Source organism: Pleurodeles waltl, chromosome 8, assembly GCF_031143425.1.
Source record: "Pleurodeles waltl isolate 20211129_DDA chromosome 8, aPleWal1.hap1.20221129, whole genome shotgun sequence".
In the NCBI taxonomy this organism is placed as follows: domain Eukaryota; kingdom Metazoa; phylum Chordata; class Amphibia; order Caudata; family Salamandridae; genus Pleurodeles; species Pleurodeles waltl.
In genome coordinates this window covers 29,091,847-29,112,987 of record NC_090447.1, presented here as the reverse complement: position 1 = coordinate 29,112,987, position 21,141 = coordinate 29,091,847, and the positions used below count along the sequence as shown (strand labels likewise).

Genomic DNA, 21,141 nt, shown 5'->3' with positions numbered 1-21,141 from the left:
AACAGATATGTTGTGGCTAAAACTGCTATTTGGTAAGACAACAAATCTGAAGGTTGTTACAGATGTGGAGGGTGTATATGTTGAAAATATGTCAAAGACAAAACTGTGATATTTTATAATCATTATTGATTCAAGATGTTTAAGACAAAGAATTTAATGAATTGTCATACTACCTATTCTGTGTTAATATGGTGACATGCGTTGTTTGTCACAATATGCGGGCTCTACTATCAGACCTTGAACCAAAGGTGGAAAGAGCATCGTAATGGCATATGAAACCGCGACACCAGATCCCCCAAGTCTACACACTTTTTGGAAAAACATCAACATACTCACGAGCCAAATATCCTTTGCTGGTATAGATCACATATCCAAACAACACAGAGGATGTGGAACTGAAGCTGAGGCACCGGGAATCTTGGTGGATCAATAAATCACAAACAGTGCACGTTGGTTTGAATGTTGATCAAGAATTTTACACTATTCCATAATTTGGCTATGTGTTATGCGATATATCGGAACAGTAGATGTAGTAGTTGTTGATTGTTTGAAAAAGAGGACCAAGTCTGTGGGACCTAGCTATTTTGGAACCACTGTTTGTGCGAGTATACATTAGGCATGATTATTTGGTGATGGTGGTTTCTGTAATAGTCATATAGGACCACAGATTGGTGAACTTTGATCTTTTTGTGGCCAAGATTTTTGTCTTTTTAATTCCTTTTCCTAATTGTTGGGTTCAGTATTACTTTTAGGTGGCATGTAGTAGGATACATTAGCTTTCTTTGTAGTTGCTTTGTAGTCACTGTGCTAATTTTTGGATTTCAAATTTGTATATTATTCTGTAACATGAGTACCAGACAGTAAGGCGTCTTTGGATTGTTGCATATGGGACGAACTTGTAGCTCTTCTGCTGTACAGTTCATTATGGCTTGTGTCTCTATATGATACTAGGGTTGTGGCATCTGTTGAATGAGCTGATAGCACATGCGCAAGTGCGTGGTATTATAGGCTTACTATGACAGAGGGTTCCAGACCCCATTTTTCATTATTTCTTAAGTTGTTTCTTTCTGTTACTCTATAGGAGATTGATGGACCGGTATTTATTGAATGAACAGATAGTGTATGTACTAATGCACGGTATTACGGGATTATCATGTGAGAAGGCTTAAGACCTTATAAGGATTATTTATTTATTTATTTTCACTTATTTAAAACTTTTGTGTGTATTATTTACATTTTCTGGGTGGTTGTTGTGCAAATTAGCCATCTAGATAATACATATACATGTATGATACATGGCCAAAGCCATAGAAGAGAAGCCCATCTACCTGTTACCCAATTCCCTTTTCTTTGATTCATTTCTTTCCTTTTCTCTCCCTCAATACACTTTCATGAATCCACCTCCTTCCTTTGTTCCCTTTAACACCTAGGCCGTCATCTCCCTTACATTTTTACCTGTTAAGTTAATCCTCATTCTTATGCCTTTTTCCACGGTTTTTGATGGATACTGAGTTTGTGTCTTTTAACTGATAACTTGCCCAGTGCAGCTGCAGGATTAATTCCTTTTTTAGTACTTTTTCGTAGTTTAAGAGTGTTGTTTTTTGGTATAAGGTATTCCTATGCAAAAGTGGTTATAGTTTTACTATACATGTTCTGTTGTGACATTAAATGTAAGCATTACTGCATTTCTTGCGGTTCTGAAGAACCGCGAAACGTGTCGGCACCCACTTTTTTGCAGGATCGAATCACTATGTTACAAATAAAGCATATTCACTTAACATTTTATATTACTGGAAATCACTTTTGTTGGATTCACATATGTTTTATAATTTGATATGTCTAAGACGAATACATCCTAAAATGTAATTCAAAGCAATATAATCAGATTTTTAACAATTTGTGCTTTACTTTGAATGTTATTCCACTGGTATTGGCAATACAAGCTAAACAGTTGTACAACTCTGTGTGTAATTGTGGTTCTTATACTGATTGTTATGTTCACGCCGGTCTCCCCACTACCCTTTCGTAGATATTCAATGTGTATGTCAGAGGGACAACTGGCACTGTGGGTGAGTGGGCAGGGCCATGGTCCTTAGATCATCCAAAATATTATGTACCTGCTTACAATATTATCTTGTGCATTGTTGACAGCCTGGTAGAGGAGACAACTGAGTCCATAGCGCCAACTACTCAAGAAAATGTCACCCGGGGAGTTGGTAAGCAGGGAATGAAGCAGTCCGAAACCTCCAGGGAAGTTACAACTGCAGGAGCATCCCTAGCGCAAGCACTGAAGCAATAAAAAGGAAAGGAAAATCTAGCCCATGGAGGGAAACCATAGTGGAACAACAAAAAACAAATCAACACACTGACCAAGCTGAAAAGAGAAGAAGAGGGGGTTGACCTAGGAGAACCGGAAGCAGCCAGAAGAGAGATGGAAAAAGAGAGTGTGCACTTTCAACAGGATTTCCATAAAGAGTGGACTAGCATGTTCTGAGGCAGGGAGAACATTAGGACACAGTAGACTAGTGTGCTACAAGTGACGTTGGGTAAACAAACCCAAACTTGCAGAGTAATGTATTGCACAGTTCAAGTGAGCTTACATTCAACAAGACCCCTTAACTCGCCTTAAGCCTGGTGGTCACATGCATCTTTATGGGATACTGGTTCATGGCTAACACCCCAGGAGACTGCCCTTAATGTGTTCATTCGGTGACAAATCATGGTTCTCAAGATGTCACTCCAAAAGCAGGGTTCCAGAGTATCAGTTAGTACCGGTTATCCCCAGCTGCAACTGCTCGCTCAGAGTTTTTTTGTGCACCCCAATTTAGAGTGAGTTGCCAGCGCCATCAGTCACAATTACCAATGTATTTGTTCATTCGCACAAAGATTAGGATAAGTGCATACATCTGCTCCAGTTCTGCAGCTTCTCTAGGGGCCACTGCCAGTATCTGTCTGGAGTGAAGAAGATTTAGCATGCACTGGAAAGTCTTCATGGGCTGCCTCTGATCAGTCTTCCTTGTCAGAAGGCTCTGTAGAGGAAGCCCCATTACTGCCCGGCTTCTAACGCGATGGAAACTCAACCTCTGCTGGACTCTCTGCTCTCGCTGTGCCTATCTGTAGACTGCTTCACCTTGTGAAAGGACCTCTTGAATGGAAGCAACAAATTCTGATATATGCTGCCCAATGCCTACACAAGAGAGTCCCATCTGTGGAAGGCGTGGCGCTTCCCTCACCAGCCCTTTGTTCTATCTATGATATTTCTTTTTGCATTGGACAGAATCAAGACAGTTCAGGCTAAGTGCTCCTCGCAAATAAACCACAACCTAACTTTTCATTGGGTAAACTGTCACTATTTTAGGAGCCATGAAGTGTCACCTGCTCGCAAAAAGGAAGAGTGGAATAAATCTGGGTTTGAGGCCTAGAAATACAATCACACAGGTAGGGACCCTACTTTGTGAATTTCCAAGGTCTCAAGCGCACATAAAACTAACAATGCCACTGCCCGGTACAATGGGATGATGGTAAGGCTTACCTGGCTGTCTCGTAGAGTTTAACAGTCATCAGCGTGTCCTCCATGGTCTTGTTTACGAGCGTGTTTATGCTGGACACAAAGAAATTCACCGCACCGAGAAGGGTCTCGCCGTTCCTGCAGAGAAGTTTCTGGGTCTCAGCGTTGTAACCAAATTCCTCCTGCAAGGAAGAGAACTGGACCAGCATCAGAACCAAACTCACAAATTAAATTCTATATTCAAGGACACGAAGCCACTATCTGGACAACAGCCAACCTACGTTTTCAGTCAACAAAGGGGCACCACAAGGAGAACTCGGACACGGTCTCACAGACTTTTCGGGTTATAATATGGTACACACTCAACTTATTTGTACAAAAGGGAAACATTTAATATTCTTCTGATACAATCAAATGGTGCTGATTTCTCTGTGTCAACCTGTACATCTCCCCAGTCCAAGGAGTTTCAAACCTTTTAATCCAAGTGTAATGGGAGCCCCATGACAGCCCATGTAAAACAGGAATAACTCATTTCTATTCCCTGTTCCATTTTGTCAATGTACATACATTCTCATTAGTTAAGGCAAAAGACACATAATGACCAAAATCATATGACAAAATTAATTTAGGAGGGCAAAGTCCCTAGAGTTTAAATTAATTAACTGGAATCCACTGCTCTCTGGGGTATTAAACAGCCTCAGTCCTGCCCTATCAACACACTCTTCACTAGGAGAAACCAGAAAATTACAACTTGAGTACTTAAATACGTTTTAAACATCACAGTTCTTGTATTTTTCACACAATCTCAAAATTAGCTGTGTGCGGTGTCCGAACCGGGGGAAAATGAGAAATTATTCCCACATTAAAGGTAGATGCCAACCTCATATTAAAAAGAGAGAAGAAATGTCTATATATTACAGTTGGCAAGGCACCGACAACATTAAAGCTAGAATCGAACCATCCAAACGTATCGTTTCAACAAAGTCTTGATTTTCTTTAATACAAAATAAGACAGCCAATGTGTTTCGTTCATCACCTGTGAACTTCTTCAGGGTATCAATACTTCACAGCAGTGTAACATGTCACAATCACCAAGTGTATCAGTTTCACAAGTTCAACACAATTGCTCCATTATAATGTCCCTTTATGTTACGTGTAGTAGCTCAGATTCTAATCATTTTAACTCTTCAACGCCATGATAAGCCGCTCGCATGAATTTCTGACCGCTCAGTAGGATGCCATGGTAAATAAGGGTAATTTTGTATTGAAGAAAATAAAGGCTTCATTGGAACGATACAATTGGATGGTTCGATTCTAGCTTGGATTTTGTCGGAGCCTTGCCAACTGTAATAGATATACATTGGACCGCTTGTTGGTTTGCACATTGGGAGGAGCAGGTGCTTTGGTTGGGGCACGACACAACAAAATATTTGGGACAAGGGGGAGGTGTGGTTGGACTTTTTGGCTCGCTGCTCTGGTCCGGTGATAAGAATGTAGAGAGAATAAATGAAGAATGCTTTGCTGGGCTATACTCAGAACAATGTCAACATGGAGCCCAGATAGTACATGAAGATCCAGGTACCCAAAGAATGGCAGGAAATAGAATACGGTCTGGGTGACACAATGGCGTGGAATTTCTATAGTCCAACACCCAGGACACAGTGTTTGGGGTCAAGGACGACAAGCTTTCATGTCTATTTTGTCCTTGGGACAAGTAGGCCCAACCCCCTGCAGCACAAACCCTTTGGCTGCTAGTTTACAGTACCGCATTATGGATCTGGGAAGGGCACTGTCTGCAGTTAGGGTAATATTTGTGTCCATATATTAATGCTGAACTAGTATGTTTGGTAGTATTAATGCAAAGCCTTCATTATTAGTGTGAACACTCTAAGGAAATGTTGCAAGCTCGGATTGCAATACTGATAGTGGTTCCACTATAAAAATGTGTACAGACATTTGCAAAGTTTAACATGAGGCTATGTACAATGATCCCAGAATGTTCTCAGGTTAGATCCAAGTATTTGCAGAAGCTTAAAAGCAAGATTGATGATTCTTTGCTTTCAAAATAAAATGTTCACAAAAAAAATGCAACTAGGAAAAAATGTTTTGCTAAACTACTATGAAATTTTAAGTTACCATTTCTTTGAAGCATCATTTAGTAAAATGTGTTGATACAAGCTAGCAATTCCAAAAATATTCATAATACAGGGAGTGCAGAATTATTAGGCAAGTTGTATTTTTGAGGATTAATTTTATTATTGAACAACAACCATGTTCTCAATGAACCCAAAAAACTCATTAATATCAAAGCTGAATATATTTGGAAGTAGTTTTTAGTTTGTTTTTAGTTTTAGCTATGTTAGGGGGATATCTGTGTGTGCAGGTGACTATTACTGTGCATAATTATTAGGCAACTTAACAAAAAAAAATATATACCCATTTCAATTATTTATTATTACCAGTGAAACCAATATAACATCTCAACATTCACAAATATACATTTCTGACATTCAAAAACAAAACAAAAACAAATCAGTGACCAATATAGCCACCTTTCTTTGCAAGGACACTCAAAAGCCTGCCATCCATGGATTCTGTCAGTGTTTTGATCTGTTCACCATCAACATTGCGTGCAGCAGCAACCACAGCCTCCCAGACACTGTTCAGAGAGGTGTACTGTTTTCCCTCCTTGTAAATCTCACATTTGATGATGGACCACAGGTTCTCAATGGGGTTCAGATCAGGTGAACAAGGAGGCCATGTCATTAGATTTCCTTCTTTTATACCCTTTCTTGCCAGCCACGCTGTGGAGTACTTGGACGCGTGTGATGGAGCATTGTCCTGCATGAAAATCATGTTTTTCTTGAAGGATGCAGACTTCTTCCTGTACCACTGCTTGAAGAAGGTGTCTTCCAGGAACTGGCAGTAGGACTGGGAGTTGAGCTTGACTTCATCCTCAACCCGAAAAGGCCCCACAAGCTCATCTTTGATGATACCAGCCCAAACCAGTACTCCACCTCCACCTTGCTGGCGTCTGAGTCGGACTGAAGCTCTCTGCCCTTTACCAATCCAGCCACGGGCCCATCCATCTGGCCCATCAAGACTCACTCATTTCATCAGTCCATAAAACCTTAGAAAAATCAGTCTTGAGATATTTCTTGGCCCAGTCTTGACGTTTCAGCTTGTGTGTCTTGTTCAGTGGTGGTCGTCTTTCAGCCTTTCTTACCTTGGCCATGTCTCTGAGTATTGCACACCTTGTGCTTTTGGGCACTCTAGTGATGTTGCAGCTCTGAAATATGGCCAAACTGGTGGCAAGTGGCATCGTGGCAGCTGCACGCTTGACTTTTCTCAGTTCATGGGCAGTTATTTTGCGCCTTGGTTTTTCCACACGCTTCTTGCGACCCTGTTGACTATTTTGAATGAAACGCTTGATTGTTCGATGATCACGCTTCAGAAGCTTTGCAATTTTAAGAGTGCTGCATCCCTCTGCAAGATATCTCACTATTTTTGACTTTTCTGAGCCTGTCAAGTCCTTCTTTTAACCCATTTTGCCAAAGGAAAGGAAGTTGCCTAATAATTATGCACACCTGATATAGGGTGTTGATGTCATTAGACCACACCCCTTCTCATTACAGAGATGCACATCACCTAATATTCTTAATTGGTAGTAGGCTTTCGAGCCTATACAGGTTGGAGTAAGACAACATGCATAAAGAGGATGATGTGGTCAAAATACTCATTTGCCTAATAATTCTGCACTCCCTGTAGAAAATCAGTGTAACCAGGTTGAGTAAGATTATGTAAGCAATGGCAAAGTTAATAGGTCTGACATTGGTATTCAGCATTTTGTTTTTTTTCACTGTGTTTTGTTTTGACATGGTTTTTATAAAACTGTATTATTGTGGGACCCACAAGGCTCTCACCATTATACCAAATATTGGCAAAAATATGTTTTGGTCTCAAAAAGCACACATTGCCACAGCAGTCCCTGGCACCAAGCAAAACAACGCTGTGTGCTAATATGCTCTTTTTCAAAGAGTAGAATGTTGCCACTCACAGTAAAGACAACTGATAGAATTTTAATAAAAACAAAGGGTCTCGGTTAACTCCAATTCTTAAAGAAAGTCACCCAAGTGCACTCATGGTATATGTCCTTGCATGAGTGCAGATCTATGGCTTTCATGAATTTACAAAGGTAGGCAGGAAATAGTACTCCTGGAAAATATGTGTAAAGTGCATTTTTAGCACAAGCAAATATGCATGTGTAGATTTACTCACGCGTCCATCTGTTGAGTGTTTACAAGTTTGCTTTTCCTACAACCCCTTTTTCCCAACCCTGGAATTTATTTTTTACTTCTGCCCTTGTCAGGAGTACATTTACAGCCTTTCTCTGTATGGAAAATAATAGAGAAGAGATGGTGCAAATCCCTAAAACATGCAAGGTAGTAGGTTTGCACAGGCTCAAAAGGGCATTCCAATACTTAAACTTGCCTACCGCCAGCCCCAGTATGTACATATGCTGAGAGGTGGCAAAATCAGTGAATTGCTAGTATTCAACCCTACTATAGTATGAATCCTGGCATAATCAGCGACGCTATCAGAGCGCTCATATAATGAGATTGCTGCCATAATTTGTTGTCACAGTATGTGGCACCAAAGGGACAAGTGGATTTCTTTTTACAGGACAAGTAGATATATAAAGCAACATGTCCCATGGACAAGTAGATATTTTATGAAATCCCACACTCCTGGTGACAGGGCCGAACATGGAGGCCAGATGGAATCCCACAAGCCAGTTAACCAGTGGATGGCAGAATACAGAACACGGTCTCGGAGACAGAGCCAAACATGGAGCCCAGACGGTACTGCATGATCCAGCTAACCAATGAATGGTAGAATACAGAACAAGATCTGGGACACTGTGTCAAACATAGATCCAAGATGGTACCCCAAAAGTTCAGTTAACCAATGAATGGTAGAATACAGAACTAGATCTCAGAGACAGAGCCAATCATGGAAACCAGATGGTACCCCAAAATCCAGTTAACCAGTGAATGGCAGAACATAGCACAAGGTCTCACAGAAGGAGCAAAACATGGAGCCCCGATAGTACCCCAAGGTCCAGTTAACAAACGAATGGCAGAATACAGAAAAAGGCAGTAATGTAAAATCTTAAAGCCTTTCCCAAGCAAGAGAGAAAACATTTGTAAAGCGCCTCTATCACCCAGGCGCTCTTGGCTCTGAATCTAGTCAGGTGCTCATCCCAGTGGAATACCTGACCAGTTACAGAACAGAAGTAGTTTCCCCAGTATCCCAGGTAAGTGAAACTGCAGTTTTATTTATTAGTAGTACTAAGAGACAAGGTTCTTGCGTGAACAGAGCACTCCTTAAACACCCCACCAATAACAATACATTCAAACAACTGAGTACTGAACCCTGGACCAATGTCCACCAGACAAAACAGAATGTCAAGCAGACTCTACCGCATTAATGTATGTCTTGGTATTTATAAAGTGCAAACTCCGCTGATCAGCGACCAAGTGCTGTACATTTATTGGGGTTACAGGGAGGCGACAGAAGATTGTGAAAATCATCTGATGAGCCAAGTTTTAAGCTGCACGGTTCCACTACAGCTCCCAGGGACTTACTATTGAGTAGCTGCCGCTGATCTGGGGCAGAGCTAACCAAAGGGAGCAGCACAGGATGAAATCTGAACATTACAGGCCTTGAGCTTGACCACCATAAATATTAGTGAGGACAGAAACTACCAACAGAATATTGGTCAGTTCAAAAACTCCAAAATGAAACAGATAAAATGAAACAAATTACATAAAAGCAAAGGGATTAAAGAAACAAACTACATTTTACAAGCATAGACAGGACTGAACACAAGTTTAACAAACTACGGAAAAAAACATTAAAATCAACTAATAACGAAAACTAAATACACCAAAGCAAAACTACAGCAGAAACAAATAATTATGACTGAAATCTAACAACAAAGAAACAGATGAATAACAAACTCCACATTTATACAATACAGGATTAAGGCCAGCATTAAAGCCAACAAATGTTGAATTCAGGCTAAACCAGTACGACTATATGAGACAACAGCAGCACAACTACATAAGAGAACCAGCACAACCACATAGGAGTAAAAAATGGGACAATAAACAAATGCAGCAGAGAGAAGGATAAAAACAAGCCTTCAAAATAATAACACTCATCAGCGCCCCTAACTAGAACCAAACTAACTTTAATCAGAGGTGGTGGCAATCAAAGTCCAGCTACAAAGAAGAAGAATACGAAATAATCTTCACTGGTACGAAGCTTTATAATAAAGAGACCCCCGCCCTTCTCTCTCTCTTTCAGAGCTGTAAAGGCCCCCATCTGGGGTGTCTGCAACTGTATATGTCCTGGTTTTCATACAGACAGAAAAGTTTGTGTTCAGGTTCCCTTCCCTACTGGTTTTTTAAAGTGTGCAGATGACATAGAGATCTGAAACAATAGCTTTAAAATGAATAAATACAAAACTAGCAGCCTTCTGGTTTAGGAATCCCCTCTGGTCGAGTGACCAGCAGCAGAGTGAGAAGGCTGGTGCAGGGCGGGGTGGTACCATGAGGGATCATAGGGCCAGAACCAGAATGAGGGTTTTTTTACATATTCTTTTGACAGACATGCCACAGCCCTGAGGTTTTACAGACAGAAACAAAATAAGTGCTTGTAAAAGAGAAACGTGGGGGATAGAAGGGGTGTGCAGAGCTGAAACAGACTGAACAAGTTACTCAGATTGATCAAAAACGCAAACCAGATTGAAAGTGAAACTGAACTAGCTAGAATAAGTCAATCAAGGGAACAAGAACTAGCTTGAATAAGTCAATCAAGGGAACAAGAACCAGCTAAATGAGCCAATGAAGGGAGCAAGAACCATCTAGAATACCTCAATCAAAAGACCAAGAACCAGCTACAATAGGTCAATGAAAGCAACAAGAACCAGCTAGAATACGTCTATCAAGGGAACAAGAACCAGCTAGAATACGTCTATCAAGGGAACAAGAACCAGCTAGAATAAGTCAATTGAGGGGACAAGAACTAGCTTGAATAAGTCAATGAAGGGAACAAGAACCAGCTAGAATACCTCAATCAAAAGACCAAGAACCAGCTACAATAGGTCAATGAAAGCAACAAGAACCAGCTAGAATACCTCTATCAAGGGAACAAGAACCAGCTAGAATAAGTAAATCAAGGGAGCAAGAATCATATAGATTAATTCACTCGAGGGAACAGGAACCAGCTAGAATAAGTCAATCAAGGGAACAAGAACCAGCTAAATGAGCCAATGAAGGGAGCAAGAACAGCTAGAATACCTCAATCAAAAGACCAAGATCCAGCTACAATAGGTCAATGAAAGCAACAAGAACCAGCTAGAATACGTCAATCAAGGGAACAAGAACCAGCTAGAACAAGTCAATCGAGGGAACAAGAATAAGCTAGAATAAGTCAATCAAGGGAACAAGAACCAGCTAGATTAAGTCAATCAAGGGAACAAGAATCGGATAGATTAAGTCAACCGAGGGAACAGGAACCAGCTGGAATACGTCAATCAAGGGAACAAGAATCAGCTAGATTAAGTCAATCGAGGGAACAGGAACCAGCTAGAATCAGTCAATCAAGAGAACAAGAATCAGCTAGAAAAAATTGATCAAGGGAACAAGAACCAGCAAAATGAGCCAATGAAGGGAACAAGAACCAGCTACAATAAGTCAATGAAAGCAACAAGAACCAACTAGAATAAGTCTATCAAGGGAACAAGAACCAGCTGGAATAAGTCAATCAAGAAAACAAGAACTAGTTACAGTAAGTCAATCAAGGGAACAAGAACCAGCTAGACTAAGTCAATTGAGGGACCAAGAGCCAGCTAGAATAAGTCAATCAAGGGAACAAAAACTAGATACCGTAAGTCAATCAAGGGAACAAAAACTAGATACCGTAAGTCAATCAAGGGAACAAGAACTAACTAGAACAAGTCAACTGAGAGAACAAGAACCAGCTAGAATAAGTCAATCAAGGGAACAAGAACCAGCTAGAACAAGTCAATCAAGGGAACAAGAACCAGCTAGGATAAGTCAATCAAGGGAACAACAACTAGCTAGGCTAAGTCAATTAAGAGAACACAAACTAGCTAGAATAAGGGAATCAAGGCAGCTAGAATACGTCAATCAAGGGAAGAAGAACTAGCTAGAATACGTCAATCAAGGGAAGCAGAACTAGCTAGAATAAGCCAATCAAGGGAACAAGAATCAGCTAGAATAAGTCAATCAAGGGAACAAGAACCAGCTAGGCTAAGTCAATCAAGAGAACACAAACTAGCTAGAATAAGTGAATCAAGGGAACCAGAACCAGCTAGAATACGTCAATCAAGGGAAGCAGAACTAGCTAGAATAAGGCAATCAAGGGAACAAGAATCAGCTAGAATAAGTCAATCAAGGGAACAAGAACTAGACAAGACCTAGGTACAATAGGTCAATCAGCGAAACAAGAACTAGCTAGCATAAGCCAATCAAGGGAACAAGAACAACCTAGAATAAGTCAATCAAGGGGACAAGAACTAGCTAGAATAAGCCAATCAAAGGATCAAGAACCAGTCAGAATAAGTCAATTAAGGGAATAAGAACCAGCTGAAATAAGTGAACCAAGGGAACAAGAACTAGCTAAATAAGTCAATCAAGGGAAGAAGAACCACCTAGATGAAGTCAATCAAGAAAGCAAGAACCTGCTAGAAAAAGTCAATCAGGAAATGCAGATGAGTTCACACAGTCTTATACCTGTAGTTCTGGCGATTTCTGGCTCAGGTCCGAGAAGGCATCTCCTAGGGCACGCTGTGTTTGCACCATGTTATAGAAGTGGTTGGTCAACGCTCTGGCCAGCTGCAATACACTTTCATATTTACGTTTTGTGTCCCGCAGTAACTCTATCTGCGTCTCCAGCTCCAAGTCGACCGTACGTGATCCTCGACCAAAGCGTTCTGAGAACATCTGCTTCGTACACTAGGAAGAGAAGCGAGAGAGGGCAGTTGGTCAGATTTAAAAGGAATCCAGAAATACCTTAAGAGTATAGTGAAGAAAGTGGTAACTACCTAACACCAGTGGCAGCCGGCAGCTTTAGGAGGGAGGGGGCGGGCGGGACACACACACACACACACACACTCATTCTTTCACACAGACACGCACACACGCACATCCATTAACACTCATACCATTCAAACATGCACGCACGCACCAAACATTCATTTTAAAAGATCACACATACTCATTCTTTCAAACACACACGCACGCACATCTATTAATAACTCTCAAAACACTCAAACATGCACGTGCGCACCAAACATTCAATTTGAAACATCACACACATACACACACACACTTATCTTCAGCCTCCAGGACCCAGGAGGGTTGGAACCGCTGCTTTCCCTCACTGGCTGACCTTAGGTCAGCCAATGAGGGAAGGCAGCAGTCCCAGCCTCATCACAGAGTGGGATGGGGTCAGTGAGATTGCTGACCCCACCCTACTCTGTGACGAAGTGTCACTGATTGACACACGCCCTGGGCACTTCAGGGCTTAAACCTGAAGCGCCCAGGGAGAGTGTCAATTGGTGACGCTTTCCTCGTCACCCAGCGGAGGGCCTCGAGGCACCTTTGCTGGGCTGAGGAGGTCACGCCCATAGGAGCTGTGACCTCCTCAGCCCAGCAAAGTTCAGCTCAGGCAGCCAGGAGTCTGCGCAAATCGCGCATTACTCACTCCTGGCTGGCTGAGCTGAAAATGAAGAGTGTCTGTCAGGCTGACCTTTGTTCAGCCTGACAGACACTCTTCATGAGGGGCAAAAGGTGGGGGGGCGTGGCCACTCCGCCCTAAAGGATGGGCCGCCACTGCCTAACACTACCTACACAGTGACTCATACTACCACCATGAGGGTACAAGACTGTGGCCACAGAGACTCATACCACCACCATGAGGGTACCAGAGAACTGTGACCACAGAGACCCATACCAACCTCATGAGGGTATGAGATAACTGTGGCCACAGAGACCCATACCACCATCATGAGGGTACCAGAGAACTGTGACCACGGAGACCCATGCCACCATCATAAGGGTACAAGGCTGTGACCACAGAGACCCACGCCACCATCATAAGGGTACAAGGCTGTGACCACAGAGACCCATACCACCATCATAAGGGTACAAGACTGTGATTAGAGGGACCCATACCACTACCATGAGGGTACCAGAGAACTGTAACCACAGGGACCCATGCCACCATCATAAAGGTAAAAGACTGTGACCACAGAGACACATACCCCCATCATAAGGGTACAAGACTGTGATTAGAGGGACCCATACCACTACCATGAGGGTACCAGAGAACTGTAACCACAGAGACCCATGCTACCATCATAAAGGTAAAAGACTGTGACCACAGAGACACATACCCCCATCATAAGAGTACAAGAGGACAGTCAGCACAGAGAACCATGCCATCATGAAGAGGGGAGAGAAGAACTGTCACTACAAAGACAAATACCACCCCTATGAGGATATGAGAGAACTGTGACTGCAGAGGCCAATACCACCATCATGAGGGTACAAGACTGACCACAGACACCCATACCACCATCATGAGGGTACAAGACTGACCACAGACACCCATACCACCATCATGAGGGTACAAGAGAACTGTGACCACAGAGACCTATACCAACATCATGAGTGTACAAAACTGTGACTACATGGACCCATACCACCATCATGAGGGTACAAGACTGTGACCACAGATACCCATACTACCATTATGAGGTGACAACATGAACTGTGACCACAGAGACCCATACCACCATCATGAGGCTACAACAGAACCGTGAACACTGAGACCCATGCCACCGTCATGAAGTAATGAATGAACTGTGACCACAGAGACCCATACCACCATCATGAGGCTACAACAGAACTGTGAACACTGAGACCCATGCCACCGTCATGAGGTAATGAATGAACTGTGACCACAGAGACCCATACCACCATCATGAGGGTACAACAGAACTGTGAACACTGAGACCCATGCCACCGTCATGAAGTAATGAATGAACTGTGACCACAGAGACCCATACCACCATCATGAGGCTACAACAGAACTGTGAACACTGAGACCCATGCCACCGTCATGAGGTAATGAATGAACTGTGACCACAGAGACTCATACCACCATCATGAGGGTACAGCACTGCGACTGCAGGGACCCAAACCACTATCATGAGGGTACAACAGAACTGTGACCATAGAGACCCATACTACCATCATGAAGGTACAAGACAAGAGAGATGTGACCACAGAGACCCATATCACTATCATGAGGGTACAAGACAAGAGAGATGTGACCACAGAGACCCATACCACCATCATGAGGGTACAAGACAAGAGGACTGTGACCACCGGGACCCATACCACTATCATGCGATAATGAGAGAACTTTGACCATGGAGACCCATACCACAATCATGAGGGCACAAGACAAGAGAACTCTGACCACACAGAACCATGCCACCCATCACAAAGGTACAAGACTGCAACTACAGGGATCCATACCACCACCATGAGGTGACAACAGAACTGTGACCACAGAGACGCATACCACCACCATGAGGGTACAAGACTTGGACTACAGAGACCCATACCACCATCATGGGGGTATAACACTGTGATCACAGAGACCCATACTACCACCATAAGGATACGAGAGAACTGTGACCACAGGGACCCATAACACCACCGTGAATTGTGACAACCAGAGGTCATACAAGCCTGGTCCACTAGTTTATATGGAAGACTCATGAAAGTATCAACTATAAGCAGGAACTGCCACAAGCAAACATTTCAGGGTGTCCACTGAATGCAAAACGAGAAGGGGACGCAGACAGCAGCAATCATCAAGGAGACATACACTTCATGAAATCAACTGCCTCAAAGCACATTGAGCACAATGAATGCACAATCTCTAACTATTATGCCACTCACACAAGAAACAATAAGAGAGGACATTACAGAGTGAGACATGCTAATTATATAGGCACAGGCTACAGTGAAACTTCAACCAACAGTACCACCAGCAGACCATGCAAAAGGAAAACAGACACACAGACGAATTCGAACTACAACTCCAAACAGCACACTCTGCAATGGAAACCTGGTGTTATATAACCTCCAGTGAACACATCACCAGCAAATAATGCCGAAGAGAAAGCATGCATAGACTGACTAAACCAACAAGCAGAATACACTTAAAGAAGACTCCTGTTGTTAAAAGATCTCGCTTCTCCTTATGCTGCAGCAGCAAACACTGCACGAGGAGACACACAGCACTTAATTAAAACCAACACTACCATGGAAAAACACTGAAAAAGGAAAACACCCCCCACACCGACCAAAATCAGAATCAGCAAAAACTGCAAGAGGGAGAATAAAGCCCAGCACTTGGGGTCCCACCAAATCTACCACCAGCAAACTAAGCAAAAGGAAAATAAACAAAGACAGGAGAGCTCCATATGTAACCCACAGACATGGGAGGAGTAACAGCGACCAGTGGCCTCAAAGGACTAACAGGGCATGATTAATGATGCGAGAGTGAGATGAGAAGCAGAAGCAGCAGCTAGAGGCAAGCCCCCTCCTGCACGGGACACACAACTAGGAGCAACATACACACCCTCAGCTGCACTTCAACCACAGACCTGTGTGAACACCGCAGCTTCATGGAACCAGCATCTTCTCAAGAAGGATGAGAGGAGCCCAGAAGAGGCCACATCTGCCTCCTCCTTGGACACTTGCTGCTCAGACCTGTGGGGCCTGCAGGCTCTGGATTCAAATCCGAGCACTGCGTAATCTACAGCGCTACAAAACCACACCCTGTAGCAGCAAGCACTATATATACAAATTACTGAAGAAGTGGAGGCGCTCCCAGAGTGAAGTGTACAACATCCCCCCCCCCCCCCCCCCGCTGCCCCCCAGAGGTGTGGGCAGCACGCACTTCGTTTCCTGGTCGCCTGTCAGGCCTTTCAGCGCTCGTTGTTTTGCATTTAGCAGCTTAAAACATAATTAGTAAAATCATTATCCGCAGGTATGAATGGGATGGGCTAGCTCGAGGGTGGAGGCAGAGGGACGGGTGGGGAGGTCTGGGTGGTCTTAGGTGGAGGCAGAGGGATGGGTGAGGAGATCCTGGGTGGAACCAGAGGGATGGGTGGGTGGTCCAGGCTGGAGGCAGAGGGATGAATGGGGAGGCCTTGGGTGGAGGCAGAGGATGGGTGGGGAGGTCTTGGGTGGAGGTAGTGGGATGGGTGGGCATATTTCGGGTGGAGGCAGAAGGATGGATGGGGAAGTCTTGGGTGGAAGCAGAGGTATGGGGTAGGTCTTGGGTGGAGGCAGCGGGATGGGGGATCTTGGGTGGAGGCAGATGAATGTATGGGGAGGTCCTGGGTGGAGGCAGAGGGGTGGGTGGGCGAGTCCTGGGTGGAGGTAGAGGGATGGCTGGGAAGGTCTTGGGTGAAGGCAGAGGGGGGAGTGGGGAGGTCGTGGATGGAGGCAGAGGGATGGATGGGCAGGGCTGGGTGGTCTTGAGTGGAGGCAGAGGGAGAAGCAGAGGGATCGTGGAGAGGTCTTGAGTGGTGGCTGAGGGATGGTGGGGAGGTATTGCGTAGAGGCAGAGGGATGGAAGGGAAGGTCTTGGGTGGAGGCAGAGGGTTGGAAGGGAAGGTCTTGGGTGGAGGCAGAAGGATGGTGGGAAAGCCTTGTGGAGGCAGAGGGATGGGTGGTGAGGTCTTGGGTGGTGGAAGCAGAACGTGGGGAGGTCTTGGGTGAAGACCAAGGGAGGGTGGTGAGGTCTGGGTGGAGGCACAGGGTGGGTCGGGAGGTCTTGGGTGGAGGCAGAGGAATGTGGGGAGGTCTTGGGTGGAGACAGAAGGAGGGCAGGGAGGTCTTGGGAGGAGGCAGAGGAAGGTGGGGAGATCTTGGGTGGAGGAAGAGGAATGTGGGGAGGTCTTGGGTGGAGACAGAAGGAGGGTAGGGAGGTGTTTGGTGGAGGCAGAGGAAGGTGGGGAGGTCTTGGGTGGAGGCAGAGGAATGTGGAGAGGTCTTCGGTGGAGACAGAAGGAGGGCAGGGAGGTCTTTGGTGGAGGCAGAGGAAGGTGGGGAGGTCTTGGGTGGAGGAAGAGGAAGGTGGGGAGGTCTTGGGTGAAAGCAGAAGGACGGTGGGAAAGCCTTGTGGAGGCAGAGGGATGGGTGGGGAGGTCTTGGGTGGAGGAAGCGGAACAAGGGGAGGTCTTGGGTGAAGACAAAGGGAGGGCGGTGAGGTCTTGGGTGGAGGCAGAGGGTGGGTCGGGAGGTCTTGGGTGAAGGCAGAGGGATGGTGGAGAAGTCTTGGGTGGAGGCAGACGAATGTGGGGAGGTCTTGGGTGAAGACAAAGGGAGGGCAGTGAGGCCTTGGGTGGAGGCAGAGGGTGGGTCAGGAGGTCTTGGGTGAAGGCAGAGGGATGATGGTGGGGAGGTGGGCAGAAGGGGTGGAGAACAAAGAAGGCCTTACCTTATATGTGTTAATGCCCCATTTTTTGACAACGTCGAACTTCTCCACGGCCAGACCCCGGGACAGCTCCTCTGACATGGAAGAACTACTGTGACACTGATGCATGTTGGAGCCTGCAAGCAGGGCATCCCCCACAAATAAACAAACAAAGCAAGAGAAGTTCAGTCTTCAAAGGAACAACACGACAATATAAAGAAAGTCAGCTTGACCCGAGTGCAGACTGGTGAGCGCCTACCTGGTCACAGGTAGCGAGCATGAGATAAGGGAGGGTATATTCAGACACCCACCTCAGGCTACCACCTGGTCACAGGCAGCAAGCATGAGTTAAGGGGGGGCAGACGACACCGACAGATCACAAGGTTCTACATTGGACCTTCACCTGGAAGGAAACTTACAAGAAGTTACATGGTGGATCTAGCCATCACTACCACTGTTGGCGAGAGGCTAGCAACCCCCGCTTCTGGACTTCAGATCCAAGAGGATAGACGCTGGCTTAGACCAAATCTGTGGGATGGGGCTATTTGTAAGTGTATGCTGTAAACTGCAGAAGTATCGCTCAGGCAGGGACCATTTGTAGGCTCTTAATTCCACATTGTGTCCCCAACTCACCTCTGCAGTCACGGGCATCTAAAGTAAAGGTACTGTTCCCCACTGAGGGTGAGGGGGATCCTGAGCTCCATAGCTTCGTCTCCCATAGGAATAGGCTGCAAGAGGACACAGTAAGAAAGAGATGGGGCTGGTGGACAAGGCTGACCTCAAGGAGTGGTGGGGCCTTAGGAGGTGAGAAGAGCTCAGGGGCCTTGATGTTTAATGGGGGAGGAGGGGTTCCAAGTAAAGTGGCCTGGGATGGAGGTCCATCCTTCACACAGAACAAGCTCCTCTCCAGGTTGTATGAGTGTGTCACTGTGGTACCTTTCAAACCAGGAGACTACCTCCCTCATCACAAAGCTTCCAAGCCCAACTGAAGGATGCCCAAATAGAGCTGCCCAACACTGCTCACTTCATTCGTGCCTGCTGACAGACTCCCACAGTTGCACTGCTGTTGTACCTACCACTGACCTCAGGTGTGGTTCAAGGGAGCTCCATCAGTAACCGCACCCTAACCCCGCCTCTTTCCCAAACCTCTGCTTATTGGAAATGTAAATACTACACCTACCTCACTACACCACTGCAGCTTTTTATGGGTGAGCGCAAAGCGCTCCGTCCCATTCTGTAATCTCTCTTTGGGCTTCAAACTGCACCAATGTCACGTCAGTCACTTACATTGGTTTGTGGGCTTGCCTTTTAAAATCCACTTGCTTTCATTTGTGAAAGGCATGTATAAGTCACGCCTTTTCAGGTGTTTAGCCCACCTACACAGCAACAGTAAACTACTGAAAACATACGAGGCTCTGTGTTTTCAGCATGATGTCTGGACTACTTTATCTGTTTGTTTTCAACACAGCGCAATCGCGCTGTACTTTACATAGTGCGATCACGCTGCGTATTTTTTTCTTTGCAACGCTAATAGCTCTAACTCGAGCTAATGTGAGACCCGTTGCATTGAAAATGCTTGTTTATATATGCTTCAGCATTGCTGGCTACATCTTTTAAATGCTACATAGCTATTCTGATGCCGAGCTTAAATGTATACACCTCTCACCTCCACCAATATTGTAATGTTATGTTAGCTCTACTCCACTTGCAAAGACTACACAAGCTCTTATCCTATGACCGCGTATAGTTAAGTGATCAGTTACTCTTCGTGGTCTAGCACTGCTATATCTAAAACTCTAAAAAATAAAAAATAAAAAAAATAAAAATATTTGATATAACTTTATGATCAAAGAGTCTTTTATGAGAACTTCGTGGGGGGTTTGTAGTTTAAAGCTTTTTTTTTTTACATTTCACAAGTCTCAATGCATGGTTATATGTTTGCAAACCATGTTATACAGTTAACAAACGGTTCTATATATACAGACCCACCACAATTTCTGTTTGTTTCACAAAACCCAAATTTGATTCACTCCAAATAAGGAACACTGAAGAAGGCGTCCACAAGTAGACTAAAGACCTACCCTGGACATAGATGAAGGAAGGACACATCCCTAAGGTACACAAATTAGAGGCCAAGATCCCAGATGTAACGTACTGAAGGACCCCATCATGATGATAGCTTAATAATGAGCCACCCTAGGGGTAGTACAATAACTGACCCATCTCAAAGGAAGACCAACGTCTGACAAATCAGACTCATCCCAAGGGTAAGTCAACAAAGGACTCATTCCAGGTGTAGGCTACTGTAAGACCCAACTCAATCACTCATCAATAAAAGACTCATCCCAATAGAAGACCAATGGCACCCATGACTGACCCAGCTCAAAGGTAAGTCAAGGAAGGAGTCATTCCAAGTGTAGGCCATTGAAAGACCCACCTAAATCACAGATCCATAAAGGACTCATCCCAAGAGCAATCATGGGTAAGTTAATGAGTGACCCTCTTCATGGACAGCAATCACGCGTAAGTCAGTGGAGAAACCATGACAAATGAGTGAACAATGAATGAAGGGCCCATTTTATGGGTAGTGAGAAATCAAGGACACATCTTGGGTGCAGGTGAAGATTTCAGGTACACATGCGTTAGTGAAAACAGGTCACTATGTCAGTGTGGTTTATTCTGATTCATTTATAGATTAAAATATACAAATACTATGCAGGCGTCACTGGGGCCAGTAAAGTTAGCTCCTGCTCAGCCATAGGTTTAACTGATCTAGTTGGCAGAAGTGGAAGGTGGGATATTGGGAGGCATTGCTAGTAAACCCTCACTGCTCCACACAGTACCAGAAAGACTCACAAAGAGACGGCGCCAGGAAGACTCAAAACATGGGCTGATACAAGATACAGTAGGCCAATGAAGATAGACTTAACAGAACCTCGCCCGATGGAAGGCAAGTGAAGGATTCACCACTCAGCCAGAAGAAGAAAGGGGCCAGTCTACATCAATGGAGTCATCCCAAGGGACCCCATGGAGGT

At 44.5% G+C, this 21,141-nt stretch overlaps 1 protein-coding gene across 7 annotated transcripts in view; it reads right to left on the bottom strand.

The window, feature by feature from the left end:
* ARFIP2 (ARF interacting protein 2) overlaps positions 1-21,141 on the bottom strand; it is a 224,119-nt gene that overhangs the window by 33,428 nt on the left and 169,550 nt on the right. For 4 of the 7 annotated variants that reach the window (XM_069203654.1, XM_069203657.1, XM_069203651.1 and 1 more), the window contains 3 exons: positions 18,131-18,243; positions 12,334-12,555; positions 3,533-3,705 (listed from right to left, as the gene is read on the bottom strand). In XM_069203654.1, coding sequence (XP_069059755.1) covers positions 3,533-3,705; positions 12,334-12,555; positions 18,131-18,243 — 508 coding nt within the window. The remainder of the gene's footprint in view (positions 1-3,532; positions 3,706-12,333; positions 12,556-18,130; positions 18,244-21,141) is intronic. The other 3 variants (XM_069203655.1, XM_069203659.1, XM_069203656.1) reach the window with 1 other exon arrangement.